At 42.1% G+C, this 16774-nt stretch overlaps 2 protein-coding genes across 2 annotated transcripts in view; one reads left to right on the plus strand and one right to left on the minus strand.

Annotated features, from left to right (window-relative positions):
• Positions 1–9220, plus strand: part of nr2f6b (nuclear receptor subfamily 2, group F, member 6b) — a 32636-nt gene extending 23416 nt beyond the window's left edge. Inside the window, exons 4-6 of the mRNA XM_056276037.1 lie at positions 5599–5936; positions 6144–6390; positions 7176–9220. Of these exons, the coding sequence (XP_056132012.1) occupies positions 5599–5936; positions 6144–6390; positions 7176–7450 (860 nt within the window). The 3' untranslated portion in view covers positions 7451–9220. The remainder of the gene's footprint in view (positions 1–5598; positions 5937–6143; positions 6391–7175) is intronic.
• A 182-nt stretch (positions 9221–9402) lies between these two features.
• Positions 9403–16774, minus strand: part of LOC130110152 (occludin-like) — a 29023-nt gene continuing 21651 nt past the window's right edge. The window contains exons 6-9 of the mRNA XM_056277146.1: positions 13683–13901; positions 12449–12620; positions 12214–12255; positions 9403–11745 (exon numbers count right to left, since the gene is read on the minus strand). Of these exons, the coding sequence (XP_056133121.1) occupies positions 11644–11745; positions 12214–12255; positions 12449–12620; positions 13683–13901 (535 nt within the window). The 3' untranslated portion in view covers positions 9403–11643. The remainder of the gene's footprint in view (positions 11746–12213; positions 12256–12448; positions 12621–13682; positions 13902–16774) is intronic.

Genomic DNA, 16774 nt, shown 5'->3' on the forward strand with positions numbered 1-16774 from the left:
AAAGGTTCGAGAAGTACTTGTTTGGGCTTGACAATTTCAGACTTGTCACCGATCATAAACCACTAGTGCCTCTCATGAACAGCAAAGACTTGGATAATGTGCCCATTAGGTGCCAGAGACTGTTAATGAGGCTGATGCGTTTCAATGCAGTGGCTGAATACGCACCAGGCAAAACTTTAGCTGTGGCTGATGCACTCTCCAGAGGCCCAGAGCAGCGCTACGGAGATGGTGCTTCTCATGATGATGTTGCAGCGCACATTGATGCCATTGTGTGCCAGGTGCCTGCCACACCTCAAAGGATGCAGGAGATAAAACAGAGCACGGATGGGGATCTGCAGCTCCAGACAGTGTTGGGCTTCATCAGACACGGCTGGCCTGAGTATGTCGATAAAGTGCCGGAGACAGTCAGAGACTTTTATCAGGTGAGAGGGGAGTTATCTGAGGTAGATGGTTTAGTCATCAGAGGCAGTCGTATCGTCATTCCCACAGAGATGAGGGAGGTGATCTTAGACAGAATACACGACGGGCACCAGGGGATAGTTAAGTGCAGAGAGAGAGCTAGCCAGTCAGTGTGGTGGCCCAAAATGACAGAGCACATTACAACAAAGATACAGCAATGTCAATTCTGCAGAGAACACAAGAACACACAGAGAAAAGAGCCTTTAATGTCAAGTGAGCTCCCATCCAGACCATGGCAGAAAGTTGGCATAGACCTGTGTGAGTACAAAAAGCAAAACTACTTGATAGTGTCTGACTATTATTCCAGGTTTTTGGAGATTCTAAATCTACCAACAACTACTAGCAGTCAGGTTGTAGCTAGGCTGAAGGCTACATTTGCACGTTTTGGTATCCCTGAAATTGTAGTTAGTGATAATGGGCCACAGCTAGTTTCAGAAGAGATGAGGAGGTTCAGTGAGGATTATGATTTCATCCATGTGACTTCAAGCCCACACTACCCCCAGAGTAATGGACAGGCAGAGAGGGCTGTTCAGATAGCCAAAAGCATATTAAGGCAGGAAGACCCTCTCCTCGCCCTGTTGACATACAGAGCTACACCCTCTTCTTCCACTGGAGCCAGTCCAGCGGAATTGCTCATGGGTAGGAGACTCAGAACCACCTTACCCACATTGCAGCATAACCTGAAACCGGCCTGGCCTAAAGAGGAACTGATCAAAACCGCTGACGCCGCAGCCAAATCGAGGCAGGCTTTCTACTACAACCGCAGGAACGGCGTGCGGACACTGCGCCCACTGAACTCGGGTGACGCAGTACTCACCAAACTTGATGGACAGAAAACATGGACAATGCCAGCAGTTGTTCACAGTCAGAGCTCCACTCCCAGATCCTACATAGTGGAGACAGCTCAAGGTGAACATTACAGAAGGAACAGGCGCCACCTGTTGGCCACACCCAAAACACTCACCTTTGTCAGCAGGGATCCTGTCCATGTCACTCCAGGGGAGAGTGGAAACACGGATGAGTCCCGAGCAGCAGAAATGCCAACTTCCACACCATATGTTACTCGCTCTGGCAGGGTGAGCAAGCCAGCAATCCGGCTGGATTTGTGAGGCGTATGGACTTGTGTACTGTGGGAGATTTTTAATTTTTGTGAAAAGGGGGGTGATATACAGGTTAAAATTGTTGGCAGTAAATGTTCAGAGAAATGTTTAGAAAATAATCTTAGAGGGGGAGATGTAATGAATGAAAGGTCACGTGTTTAACTTGACCTACTCACGGATGTACGTGCAGTGCGTGTGACGTATACAGGAAGTGAGAAGCGCATGTTATGAAGGTTGTAACTCGGATGAACGCTGGTAAAAGCTACACAGTTAAGAACCTACGAAGTCGGCTCGTTCTTGAATTATTCTTATGTCAGTAAGACAAGGCGTCTACGGACATTACATACACAATCGTGAGAGGCACAGAAACAGGTTTCCTGAAAGAAAAATGAAATAGCTGCTCATTTGGAAAGGTTATCATGTATTATTTTACTTCTGTTAGTGTACCAAATAAAATGGCACCAGTTAAGTTGTGTCACCTTGGGTGATATCGATATCTGGTCTGACCCATGGACTAACTGGCTTTGGTCTAGTTAGTTTCTTAGTAATAATGCCCTTCTAATTTAAGGTTCACAATCACCTCACACAATGAAATAGTATGGGTATATTATACATTTCCTGAATCTTTACAGTCCTGTGAGTATTCCAGTTTTTGTGTTTTGTGTCCCCGATATTTCTAGATGCCACAGGGCTAAAAGAAAGTATATAGTTTAGGCGAACATTGCAGAAAGATGTGTGTTATTGACGGGTTGAAGAGCTCAAGTGACCTCTATATTTGTGAGAAATATCCACAACAGGGCTTGAATGAAAGCTAAGAAGGTCCCCTTTAAAATGATACAAAGACAATATTATAGAACATTGAAAAATGTCCTGACCATGAGGCTAAACCAGGATATGCACCAGCGTCTAAAATGCAATTTACTTTAGGGGGTGGTTAACTTCATGAGCTGATAACTGTGATACAGCTGCCACTCAGGAATGGTTATCATACCAAAATATCATCTACAGACATGGATCCTTTCAAAAATTATAAGTAAGTTTTGCCACCTTGAGTGTACCGAAATAGGAAATTTTGGGCTCTGGCCCATGGACTAAAGGAAAGGATGGGACCAGCACAAGTCGTACATAGTGACATGACGCGCAAATTACGAACGGTTTTTTTACGGCTCATTGTCGTTTCCGGTAGCTTTTATCATAACTTTTTTTTTTGCAACTGATCTAAAACTCATTTTAATGTATATCCTGTCCTCTACCCCTGGCGCCTTGCTGGAGTGGACAGTCGGATTAAACTCCTCTCCAAAATGACCATGCTGACAAGAGGGCTCAAGATCACTCTCTTACTGAAGTCAGATGGAGTAGGGTAAAACAACAATGCCTCCAAAGACCAGTTTAAATTCGAAAAATTTGTAAAACACGAGGAGCAGCACGCTTTCCGAAGTAAAACAACGGCGGATGCCTACTGATGACGTCATTAAACAAGGACAGATTCGCGAACGTATTTGCGGTTACTAGTCGCCAGGAGATGGCGCCAAAGAACACAGTCAGTCACCTGGCAATAGAACTGCCCTGGAAACAGAACAGTGCAAAGATGTGCAACTTAAGGAGCATTCACGGAACGGCAGGTCTGTAGCTTTTTTTTCGTAAAGTTATTAAACTTTGAAAATCCAAAACCGCCAAAATGCCGGCCTTGGTCGTTTTAGTGTAACGTACTGGGAGACTTTATAGCTGGCTTTTGTAGCTTGGTTTTTGGCGGGACATCGGGTTGTAAACACGCTGCGTCGCTTCCCATACTGGGCCGCTGCCCTCTGGACTGACTCAGCTTTATCAGCTTTATCAGCCTTATCAGCTTTATCAGCCTTAGCGTTTAAGGTTTTCTTGTGCCTTGTTTCAAAATGACGTGTTCACTCGGAAGTTCGACACACGACATTTTCGCAGCAGCGAGAGCATACAACTTCGTCCTTTCGTGGGATAAATACTTATTCGTTTGTCCAAGACAGCTGAAAAGAGGCGAATATTAGACAACCTACTTTGGCAGAAACAAAAGTATCTCTAAAGCAAGTCTATCTCTAAAGCAAATCTCTAAAACAAAAGAGATCTATCTCTTTAGCCTATCTCTAAAGCAAACAGGGAAGCTAGTTAGCTATGCTGCGTTTCTACTACCTCCAATGCTGCGCTCGCGGGCAGATCAGAGGGAGGGGGAGGGGGGCCAGCACACGGCGCCGGGTCGCTGTCAAAAACGTTGGTGTATTTTGAGATTATTTATTATTAAAATCAAATTGTTCAGTTAGTCCACCACTAGGCTATATTTTATATTAATGTTTTATAAAAAAATATTAAAAAGGTTTTTACTGAATTGCTCCGCGTGCCCATGTTAATAGCCGACCCCATTATTCGCCTCTCGTAACGTTTCTTATAATGTGAGAAACAAAGCGCAGCTGGCGGTGCAGCTGTATTTCACACCGTTGTCCTCAGTCGGGAAGTGACTCATATTCAACCATTTAACATCTAGCGTTATAATGTAAAATTCCTCATTAGACGCTAGGCTAGATGCTCGGCTAAACTGTTTTTCCCCACATCGTAGCTGATATAACGCTATGTATATCCACTGGAACTACACTAGGTGTTATGTACTACCCGGACTGTTATTATGGTTACACCACTATAACCCGGTGTGGTCATTGATCATCTACTAATACTACCCCAAGTATTACTTCACACATTGGAAGTAAATTCAAGTAATGTGAATGGTTCTTGTTGGCGACACCGTTTAACAAGGACCAGATGAATAGATACCGCATTGAACATTCAATTTAAGATAATTTAAGGCTTTTAGGCTTTTCAACAGCCGCCGTCACCACGACAGCCACGGACGTACTCAGTTGTCAGTCACCAATTAAAGCATCATTGTACAACTTTTTTTTTAACCTTAAAATGGTTTCAAAATCATCTTGACGATACACTGACTTCGCCATCCTAGGAAAAAAAAACGCTCGCCGGAGATCGTACCCACTCAACCCAAATTGCATAGCGCAAGAACAGGCGTTTGGGTCGCGGTTTGGGAATGAAAGAGGCGCCGTTCTACCTATCACAAGTCAGTGTAGCATCAAAATGATTTTGAAGCTGTTATTTTAAGGTAAAAAAAAGTTGCATAATGTTGCTTTAACACGGTCACTAGTTAAACCGAAACGACTGCTTTCAAACGCGCCACCTAGACAGGCATATTGGGGGTTTATAACCCAATCAGATTACGGCTCATTTGCAAACAGCCTCTGAGAGCCAATCGAGGACTCTGATATTTCATATACCCCCGGGTTGGTCCCGCCTACATTAATTAAACCTTTATTCGTTGTATTTGAGACCTATTTGTGACGAGAATTGATCGTTGTTATTGGGTAAATTATATCTTCCGCGGTTAACCCGACTGCTTTTGGGAGTAGTTGACTACTACTACTGTAGTCGTGAATGCCTTACTTAAGAACAAATTTGTACATACCAACGATTGATAAATGAGACATTTGGCTTCAATGGTCCAGTGAGCTGTCAGAATCTTTTCATCCTACAGATACACCAGAGGAAACCACAGTACTGTAAACATCCTCCTACTTTGAATCTACTACTACTACCAACACTACTACTACTACTACTAACACTACTACTACTACTACTACTACTACTACTACTACTTTCGACTGCTCCCATTAGGGGTCACCACAGCGGATCATCCGTTTCCATTTCCTCCTACTTCACATCTATCTGGCGTTGTTTTTTATTTTTATTTTTATTTTTTTTACTCATTCCTCTAGTAGGAGTAAGATGTATCCAAAATTTAGTACAGGAAGCAATCTAGACAGTGAGGCTTAGTAACTGCTACATCTATTTTGTCAAGTCAAGTCAATTTTATTTGTATAGCCCAATATCACAAATTACAAATTTGCCTCAAGGGGCTTTACAGCAACGCAACAACCTGTAAACATAGTATTCCCATCTGTCCTACACAGTACATTATATCATTTTCTCTGTTTTATCTCTTTGCCCACAGCTGTCCAGCGTGGCCGCATTCCCCCAACTCACTCAGGTATCAGTCCCACCACCCTGGCAGGTGGTGGGGTTGGCGGAGCAGCGCCAGGCCACATCGGAGGCGACTATTTCAATGGCCAGCCAGTTTCAGAGCTCATCTCCCAGCTTCTCCGTGCTGAGCCCTACTCCAGCAGTCGCTATGGGGCCCAATACAGCCAGACGCAGATGCAAGCCTCCGCCAGTGGTGCCGCCGTCATGGGTATTGATAACATCTGCGAGCTGGCAGCCCGGCTCCTCTTTAGTACCATCGAGTGGGCTAGAAACATCCCATACTTCCCAGAGTTGCCTGTCTCAGAGCAGGTTAGCCCATGAGCATTCAATCAATATATAGCTAATGTCTTTCTTGCACTAGTGGTCGCTACAAAACAAGAGAAACTAACGGACATTCATTCAGTGACCCTTCAATGTTGTGCCTCACCTTCAGCTTGGAAGCCTTACATATACCCTACTTTTCATAACTTTGTTCATTTTCAAGTCTCTTTGGTGATTTGCTGGTTGTGTCTGCAGGTTGCATTGTTGCGGCTGAGCTGGAGTGAGTTGTTCATTCTCAATGCAGCGCAGTCTGCCCTGCCCCTCCACATGGCTCCCTTGCTGGCAGCAGCTGGTTTCCACTCCTCTCCCATGTCTGCAGAGCGAGTGGTATCCTTCATGGACCAGGTCAGGGTGTTTCAGGATCAGGTTGACAAGCTGACCAGACTGCAAATGGACTCAGCAGAGTACAGCTGCCTCAAAGCCATTGCCCTTTTTTCACCTGGTGAGTCCAGCAACCTCTTGATCTTCACCCTTCACACCAGGATTAGCAAGTGACGACCACTGACTTTGTTCATATGATTGAACTAAATTCATACATATAGTTTAACTAAGTTCCTACTGGTACTACTAGCTTTGTATGTATGGTACAGCCAACAGTTTACATATGGTACAACTAGCTTTATACATATTTTTAAGCTTTAATTAACCCGTAGAGCCATTGTAAAAAAAAAAAACACCCAAGCATCTCCATAGATAACGAAAAGCATAAAATTCATAAAAGTGTTTGACATGTAGAGCTATCAGACAAATGTAATATGCAGGAACCAACAATATTAGAAATTATCCTAACCCTAGAATTATTAATGATGAGTTAATCAAAGAAGCTTGAATCAGTTCATCTGGATACAATGTTTATTGACAGATATTTAACACGTCGAAAATTTACGTGTTAACACGTCGAAACTTAACGTGTTAACATGTCATATTTTAACGTGTTAAATATCTGTCAATAAACATTGTAGCCAGATGAACTGATTCAACCTTCTTTGATTTTCTTAACTGGACTATTGAGCATGCATCAAGACAATGACGAGTTAAGTTACACAGGAACAGAGGAACTGATTATTCACATTGCCAGCCAACCGTGACCTTTTCATCTGGGATTTGCTTAAAAAAACAGAACAAAACAAAACAGAAAAGCGCAACAAAACAACCAGATACAGATCTAGTTACAAAAGCTAGTCCAATCTGACCCTGTAATGCATTCCCTGGTTGTTTGCCCTGCAGATGCCTGTGGTCTGACTGACCCGGCACATGTGGAGTCTCTGCAGGAGAAGGCCCAGGTGGCCCTGACAGAGTATGAGAGGTTGCAGTACTCCAACCAGCCTCAGCGCTTCGGCCGCTTACTGCTTCGCCTGCCTGCCCTGCGCGCTGTGCCGGCCAACCTCATCTCACAGCTCTTCTTCATGCGGCTGGTTGGCAAGACGCCCATTGAGACGTTGATCCGAGACATGCAGCTATCGGGGAGCTCGATCAGCTGGCCCTATGCACCGGGGCAGTAAGCCCTCACCGAGTGCTACAGTAAGATGGAGAGGGATCAGACAGGGAAGACACATTCCCTCAAAAAAGATTTGATTAAGACAGAAATGTTATTTGCATGAATACAAGAAAACATGTACTCAATTTTTTACAGGTTCAAAAGCCCCCTTGTTGGCATATAGGACAGTTTTTTCTCTACACATAGCCAAATAACATCCTTGAGGACGTCCGGTTGACACTTCCCGTGGTGATTGGCTCTGAATGAAAGCTATGAAATGATGGCAATAGAGCAATTTTGTGTTTATATGTGTTCACAGCACTTCTTAGTCTTTGTCCGACCTCTGTCTGATCTCTTCCTGTCTCAATGAAGACAGAAAACAGGACTTTGATACTAGGACTATAATGCAAGGCCATGTGCCTATACTACCTCTTCCCGCAGCACCCCTCATGTGACTTCGTTGGAGGCCAGGCTCTGTGTATTCTCTCTATTCCCTCTACTAGATTCTCTATGATGCCATCTCATCATCCTCAAACATGTTAATTGTCCCAACTTGGAATCTGTTGTTTAGCCCACACATTTTCTGTGCAGACAGGTCCAGGAATGCCCTATAATGCAAAGTAAAACTTTATGTATACTGCAAGTTGTCAGTGCGCAAATAATCTGGCAGAAAGAAAGTGGGGGTAAAATGTCTAATACAATGGCCTCTCACACACACCCTGGTTCAACAGTCACATCCCTGTCTTACATTATTACCTCATGTTTTATAAGTCAAAGACAAAGATTGTATAGCGAGCTGTTCATGCGCTAATGAGGATGTATAAATAAGGGATCAAGGCATCATCATCATCACCAAAGTCATCATCAGCATCAGTTGCTGATGCCAAACCTACATTTGAGAAAGAAAATGGCTTGAAATATAGTGCTTGACATTTGCTTGATTGAAGATGACACTCAAAAAGTTGACATAGTTTATGGTTTAGGTTAAAGTCAATGGCCACTGTTTATTCCCCCCCTAAACATTGTTTTTTCCACTGTCTCCTCTGAACATGCAGGGGGAAAGGTAATTATTTTGCTTCTCTCATCAAACATCTGTTGTTGTCTCATACTCTGTAAACTAATGTGCTTAATGAACAGAGAGGTTCTTTGCAGACTGTGGCAATTGTCCAAAAGATTAAAGGTACTCGAACATTTAAGGTATAAATGTCAGGCTCTTCGCTGGTACTGCTGTGAATGGTAAAAGGTAAATTAAGCTTATACTATGAGTACTGTTGTCATGGACTGTGGCTCAGTGTGACAAATATGTGTCCTGCCAAATTACTTACTTGAAAGCACAAGATTGTGTGGAGTTGATTTTTTTTTTTTTTTTTTTTTTTTGGTATATTTTTGTATTCCCTCTCATATCATACTCTTAAAAAAAACCATTGACGACGGTTGCGGGTGTTTTTCAAACAAGTCCATCATCTCTGGCAGTCCTTCAGTCACAGTTATCTTTGGTGGGAGTTTGACCATTGTGATTTGACTGTTTACTTTTACATTGAAAACAATCACGTTTCTATTGCCATGTCAAACCAAAATGTAAAGAAACTTCATATTGCTGTCTTTGGTTATTTTTGCATTGCTAGGAATAAAGTACGCACACTCCTTCTTTGGTCGAATTTCCTCCATCTCAGGGTAATTTATAAATACATGTGCACAAAAGGTTTTGTATTAATACCAGTGATTCCAAACTGACATAGCTATTGACATTGCTCACATGAAGTGCGTACCTATAGGTTTGTATTTTCCAAAATAAACCAAAAACAGGAGACACTTCTATAACTTTGTGATTGCAAATGACAGGTGTGCCATGTTTAACTAGTGTCTAGTCCCATTAACTGGACAAAACATAGCAACACAACATTTAAATCACAGGTAAGCTTTTTATACAAAATACTGCAAATGGAGGGCAGCAAGGGGGGCTTCATCTTAAGCACTGTTGCCTCATAGCAAGAAGGTCCTGGGTTCAATTCCAGCTCCTCTGTGCAAAGCTTGGATGTCCTCCCTGTGTTTGCATGGCTTTCTTCCTACAGTCCAAAAACGTGCATGTCAGGTGAACTGTAGTCTTCAAATTGCCCATGGATGTGAATGGTGTGTGGGCCCTGAGATGTACTTGTCCAGGTTGTCTTCCTGCATTTCACCCAGCACATGGTGGGATAGACTCTAGCCCCCTGTGACTGAACCAGATGAAAAGGTTTTAGGTGATGGATGGGTGGAGGATAAATAAGACAACTGCAAATTATAATTTGTACAGAGTAACGTACACTATTACTTTTAAAGAGCGTTTTATGATAATTCTAGCAAAGGTTTTAAAGGCAATTCACCAACAGGGGGTAGTAACGTCTTACTTGGACTTTTACTTTGACTGAGCTTGCGAAGAAGAAACCAGGCGGCGTATTTCAGCCCTCCGTCGCCCTCTGCTGGTGATAAACATTAACCGCACACTGATTTTAAATGAACGCCTGAGGCCAAAATGAGGAAAACCAAGCCAAACTCAATGGGAACATTACAAGAGAATTAGAATTTTTTTAATACTCATTGAATATCAATAACCTTAAAAACACCATACCTTTAGGAAGTTTTCAGTTACCAAAATGTTGTCTTTTACAATAGCATCGAAGAAAATACATTTCATATAAAAATAGATGGCTCGCAAATTGTTTGTAAAATGACAACAAAGTTCTTTGTAGACTCATCGGTTCTTCATAAAAATACAAATGTGTAACAAATCAAACAAATGTGTAAATAATTTTCTAAAAACTAACTGATAGATGATAACACTTTGCACATGGAGTGGATTAATAAACATATTTACAAACATGAAATCAGCAAAGTGATTATTTTCATCACAGGAAAAAAAATAACAAAAAGTGAAGTTCTTCTCAAAAACAGTGAGACACAAACAGAAACGTTTCCTGTTTTGCTGGAATCACACAGGAGACATTATCTTAAAACTGTTTGGGTACTTTCCAGTTGTTTTTAGCTTCAGTGTTTTGTGAAGGACCACTGAATTGAGATTGTTGAAGGAATCACTGCTGGTCTTTAGCCTGTACAAATAACAAATAATATCACTTTCAACACTCGGACAGAAACCTAAGAACTAAGTAGACAACTGGCATAGCTTTTGTTCCTCTGGATGTCTTGCTACATAATGCAAAAATTAAACCCTATTTCATCCCAAACTACAGCCATGACACCTAGCTCAGGCACTGACTTCATCAAACATATAGACAACAATGGTAATCCATACCTCAGTGGCTTTATGACTTTTTTGGTTAAACTGCAACAGTGATAAAAAAAAAAACTTGATTTGAAGAAAAAAAAAACAGAACAAAAGACAAAAATGCATGTAGTACAAAAAGCCTGGCATAAATTGGTGACTCAAATATCTGAATACTAATAATGAGCAACGTATATTGAGTTAGTACTGAGTTATGAACACAGGTGAGTGGACAAAAGTTAATGTGGGACTGAGATACTGCCAAAAGCAACCTCTGGGTTTGCACGCAGTCAAACCCAACCATCTGTCTCGCCCATTTTTTTGTCTGTACAACGCTATTATCAGCCCGTATCTAAGGAGAAAAATCAAAAAAAGTCTATCTAGAGAGCAAATACAAGTAGAAACACAGAGCACCTAAGCAGTTATTACAGGTGACTGAAGGTGAGATGACTTTCAAACAACCTTTCTTCAACCACACCTCATGGGCCAGACAACTGGCAGCACGCAGCACATGATAACACGCGGACCCCTTCAGAAAAATGGCAGTGTCGCTAATATGAAGACAGCTATAGGTGACGACGGTCAATGCATTCTTTGCCACTCCTCTTTTTCTCCTGGATCATGGAATACGTAGTCATATACAGCTGGACATAGCATTTTAACTGATCAGAGATAAAGAAAGTCTGAATTATAACCAAGTAGTGTGTGCGTGTGTGTGTGTGTGTGTGTGTGTGTGTGTGTGTGTGTGTGTGTGTGTGTGTGTGTGTGTGTGTGTGTGTGTCTATTCGGTGAGTGCAAGAGCTGCATCAGCAACTTTGGTCTAAGCATCTGTTATAGTCTTTGTTGCACTTTGGAGTACAGTCTTAGCATTTGAATTATATAATCCAGGAGTTAGCCTGCACATGTGTTGTTTAGACCACAGAGTTGAGAGTGAGTGGCATTATAAGGGCCCAGTGGGTTTATGGGTGGTGCTTGTCGTAGTCCTTGACCATGCGTTTGATGTGGAACAGCTTGTGTCTCAGCCTGCGACACTCCTGCTTTTTAAACTGGTAGTCTGGCGTCTGAAGAGCAGAGAAGGCACAGATCAGCCATATAATAACTCCAAAGTGTCCTAACTCAGCTCATCATTTAGGGGTTTTTTTTGTTTTGCCTTTAAAGATTATCAGGAAGTCCACTGTAGATTTTGGTCTAGGGAGGTGGTGTCCAACCATGTGCCATTAAGAGTCACATGTGCGCAGGGTTTCATGCCAACACAACACAACATCAGCAGAGTTCATTTGGTTTGCAGTAATAAACCAGTAATTAATTTGTGAAATGAACTCTGACTGGAGTGAAAACCTGCATGCACACGGCTCTTGAGGAGACAGGACTGGAGACCGCTGGTTAAGGGAGAGGTCAGATGGGAGCACTCAGCGATAACTGTAGCTCCATGTAAAAAAAACATAGCACCATGACAAACGAATAAGAACCGCTGTTCGTGTGGATGCTAATACAATTGAAGAATTGTAGCATAACAAATGTGTTCTCACCCGCTTTACGTCTTTCAGATGATTATATTCCTCTGCCACAACCTGGGAAATAACGAGTCGGAAAGAACAATTATTGTCTTTTCTTCAACAGTATGGTTTCACTTTTAAAAAGGAAAGGGAAACTAAGGCTCTGATTTAGCGTTTGAATTTAATTGGGGGAAAATGGGCAGTAGTTTACTGTGTCACTTGGCTCATCTTATCTGTTTGTGAATGGCAGACGAGTACTATATCTTGCCTGGTATTTGGCAGAGTTGGTGTCCAGTGAGTCCAGCTGTCGGCTGAGTTTGTTCAGCTGATCGTTGATATCATCCATCTCAGCACAGAGGTGCTTGTACTCCCTCAGTTCTATGTCAAACTCCCTTTTATACTCCTGGCGTTGAGCATCAGATGTTATCTCGGGATAGACACTAGAAGGAGAGAGGGAGAGATTGAGGGGCAGAGGGAGAGAGAGAGAGAGAGAGAGAGAGAGAGAGAGAGAGAGAGAGAGAGAGAGAGAGAGAGAGAGAGAGAGAGAGAGAGAGAGAGAGAGAGAGAGAGAGAGAGAGAGAGAGAGAGAGAGAGAGAGAGAGAGAGAGAGAGAGAGAGAGAGAGAGAGAGATAGTAGGGTCAGAGAATTGTGTTGGTCACCAGACTCTGAAAACTTTGCAAGTTTTCTCCATGTCCCCCCAGACAAGAAAATGACACCCTGCAGACTTCGGTCATCATCACATCAGGTTTACTACTGAACCACAAAGACCATGTGCAAAGGCTAATGAGGTTGTAAGCGCTGCTTTGCGTGAGCAAGACAATAGTGTGTTCAAATTCCAAATTTCTCCCTCAGGATGCTCAAGGGAGTCGGGGAGGGACCATCGAAAGGTGAGTACAGCTGTTTTTTCATTAACTACTGTGAGTGTAATGCCTTAAACCTTTGTCCCAGTTCTCTCATTATTAATGAGAACAAACCCATGTGGAATGGCATGCCTCAGGGGATTAGTGACTCTACTGGACAAAGCAAAGCCCACACACACTTCTCTACCTGTGGCTGTGGATGTCAGCCAGGTCATGTATGTGTGTTGAGTGACTGTGTGTTTGTGCATGTGTGTCCGTGTGAGTGTGCATGTGCATGTGCGTGTGTGTGTGTGTGTGTGTGTGTGTGTGTGTGTGTGTGTGTGTGTGTGTGTGTGTGTGTGTGTGTGTGTGTATGCAGGCCATTGAATATCTGAGTCTTAAAGCTGGCTGTGAGTTTGCTCATTATTTGCTCATTCATTCATGCATACTACGAGCTAACATATATTAAATCCAGTCACTTATCTGTGCAATGTTACTGAACTGAACATACAGTATGTATTCATATAAGAAATATCCAGCACTGGCCTGGAGGAGCTATTTGGTATACTGCATGCCTTTTCCTTGGCTAACGAACATTATACCCCATTTTACATACTGTAAAAATGGGCAACATACAAAAGTGGTGTCGACCCAACGCTCACCTCTCCCACTCGTCTGGGTCAAGTTCATTGCCCGTCTCGCCTCCTGTGGTGTACTCTGTCTCATATTGAGATTCATCCAGCTCTGGGTTGCGCCTGCGCCTCTTTCCTCTGTTGGCTGAGGGCTTGCGGACTCCCCCTGCTTCTTCTGATGGGCTGGAGCTGGTTCCCTCACCGTGAGAAAGCATCTCCAAGGGACGACTGGTGGGCCTCTCTGAGTATCTGAAGCACAGCACCAGAAGTCATGGGGTATAAGCTGCAGTTGCTAAAATGCTGTGCACTACATTTATTAATAGAGGAGAAGGGCTGTGGGAACACAGTGGAAATATACTGTTCATGGGCCCAGCACAAAATTCGGTTTTAAAAAGATTTTTTTTCAAAATTTAAGTCAACCAAAATGAATTGAAAGTTCTCTATGTCATATATGAATTGAACCATATGCCATTAAGGGCCATGAGTATGCAGAAAATCACATCCTGTACTAGTTGACTCCACTTAGTAGCTTGTCTTTGGTTAAAGTTGTAATAGTCTAGCTTGTGCATTAAGATGATGAAGTGTTGGGTTGAAATTACATCACATGACATCACATTACATTGGCTGTTAAGGTATCACATCTTCACCCATCTTGTGTCCTGAGCTGAGTGAATAGACGGGACAGTTTAAGTAAAATAGATATTTTCTAGACTCATGCGTGCTGACTGTCTTTTGTGTCAGCATACCCTGTGTCCTTTATGTGACGTCCTGTTGTCCTTGTTATCATGTGTGTCATTATGTACTGTCTTACTGTTAAAATGTCTCTGGACTGTTCCTACCAAGACAAACTGCAGTAAATATACTGTACGTGGCAAAGTCATTCTGGTTCTGACTTTGAAATTCTGGCAAGACAAACGCATGTTGAGTTCATGTCCATTATGGCGTACGACAAATCTTTCTTTTAATCTAAGACTGGAATTTTATGTCAACACAAAACAATTAAAGGTAATTCTGGAAACAAAGCAAAGTTGTTACGTGCTGGATTATTTGTATTATCCTAGACAGGTTACGCAACAATTAGATAAGTGAATAACATAATAGATTTACCAACAAACAACATTGGGGACATTAGGAATTGTCTAGTACAATTTGAGCTAATGACTTGAGCATTTTTAGACATGGCTTTGTTACACGCTGTGTGCCAAAAGCAAAAACCTTTTGAGTGTGGATCAACACTTTGGCTTCCATCCTGCAATTTGGTAAACATTGCGTCTCAAATCACTGGCCCTGGCCTATTGACATGAGAGGTACAGAAGAGAGAAATATATTTCCTTCATAAAGAAGGGAGGAAAGACATTTTCATTTTGAAGGTTCACAGGGATTTGTTGTGGAATCCAAAGCATTGGCAAAGGTAATACAGCAAACGACCACAAAAAGAGCACGTTGTGTTTAGAGAACACGTCACAAGCCTCCCTCTGCAAACGTTTCTCTGCTTTATTGAAAGCCTTGTTGTCGATCAGGGTGAGAAAAACTAATCCATGATCTGTTCTACTTCCTTCTCAGCTTCAAAGTAAAATATTCACATTTATTGTGTTCAACTGATAGGATGATAAATCAGACAGACTGTGTCACTATGTTGGTCAACAACAATAAAGGTGCTGTTAAAGTGCAATGTACTTGACAGAGCTCTTGTGGGACATACTTCCCTCGAGGTTTATAAAGCAAACAAAAACAAAGTGCTTGAGAATTCATTGTAAGCCTTGAGCCAATCCAACAGGTTACGCAAACATCCCCCTCTACCACTCTGTCAAAGTGACCACTGAACATGAGAAAAGATAAAAAAGAAAGTTACATTGAACATGAAGTCAAAGGTCGCACGCAGGTACATGTGTTTTTAGGTGAGGCCATATATGGTGATGTAGTTACTCGCTTCCTTCCTCTAACTGGACTCTACAGGAGAAAACTACTGCTCCAACTTCCTCAGCTATGGTTCAGCTGGAGAATACATTTTTCATCTCCTTAGCAGGGTTATAGTAATGAAAGAAATACGGAATGAAAGTAAAAAACAAAACAAAACAAAAATAAAGACAGGGCTGCTTTTGGAGTTCCTGAAGCCAAGATTCGAAATCACGCTTAAGAAAAATATTTTTTAGGGTGAAGAAAATTATTAGGATTTTTTTACTCAGTATGGAGCCCACGAAGGGAACTGGAGAATGTATGTATGTGCATATATATACACTACCGTTCAAAAGTTTGGGATCACATTGAAATGTCCATATTTTTGAAGGAAAAGCACTGTACTTTTCAATGAAGATAACTTTAAACTAGTCTTAACTTTAAAGAAATACACTCTATACATTGCTAATGTGGTAAATGACTATTCTAGCTGCAAATGTCTGGTTTTTGGTGCAATATCTACATAGGTGTATAGAGGCCCATTTCAAGCAACTATCACTCCAGTGTTCTAATGGTACAATGTGTTTGCTCATTGGCTCAGAAGGCTAATTGATGATTAGAAAACCCTTGTGCAATCATGTTCACACATCTGAAAACAGTTTAGCTCATTACAGAAGCTACAAAACTGACCTTCCTTTGAGCAGATTGAGTTTCTGGAGCATCACCTTTGTGGGGTCAATTAAACGCTCAAAATGGCCAGAAAAAGAGAACTTTCATCTGAAACTCGACAGTCTATTCTTGTTCTTAGAAATGAAGGCTATTCCATGCGAGAAATTGCTAAGAAATTGAAGATTTCCTACACCGGTGTGTACTACTCCCTTCAGAGGACAGCACAAACAGGCTCTAACCAGAGTAGAAAAAGAAGTGGGAGGCCGCGTTGCACAACTGAGCAAGAAGATAAGTACATTAGAGTCTCTAGTTTGAGAAACAGATGCCTCACAGGTCCCCAACTGGCATCTTCATTAAATAGTACCCGCAAAACACCAGTGTCAACATCTACAGTGAAGAGGCGGCTGTGGGATTCTGGGCTTCAGGGCAGAGTGGCAAAGAAAAAGCCATATCTGAGACTGACCAATAAAAGAAAAAGATTAAGATGGGCAAAAGAACACAGACATTGGACAGAGGAAGACTGGAAAAAAGTGTTGTGGACGGATGAATCCAAGTTT

Source organism: Lampris incognitus, chromosome 3 (assembly GCF_029633865.1).
Source record: "Lampris incognitus isolate fLamInc1 chromosome 3, fLamInc1.hap2, whole genome shotgun sequence".
NCBI lineage: Eukaryota > Metazoa > Chordata > Actinopteri > Lampriformes > Lampridae > Lampris > Lampris incognitus.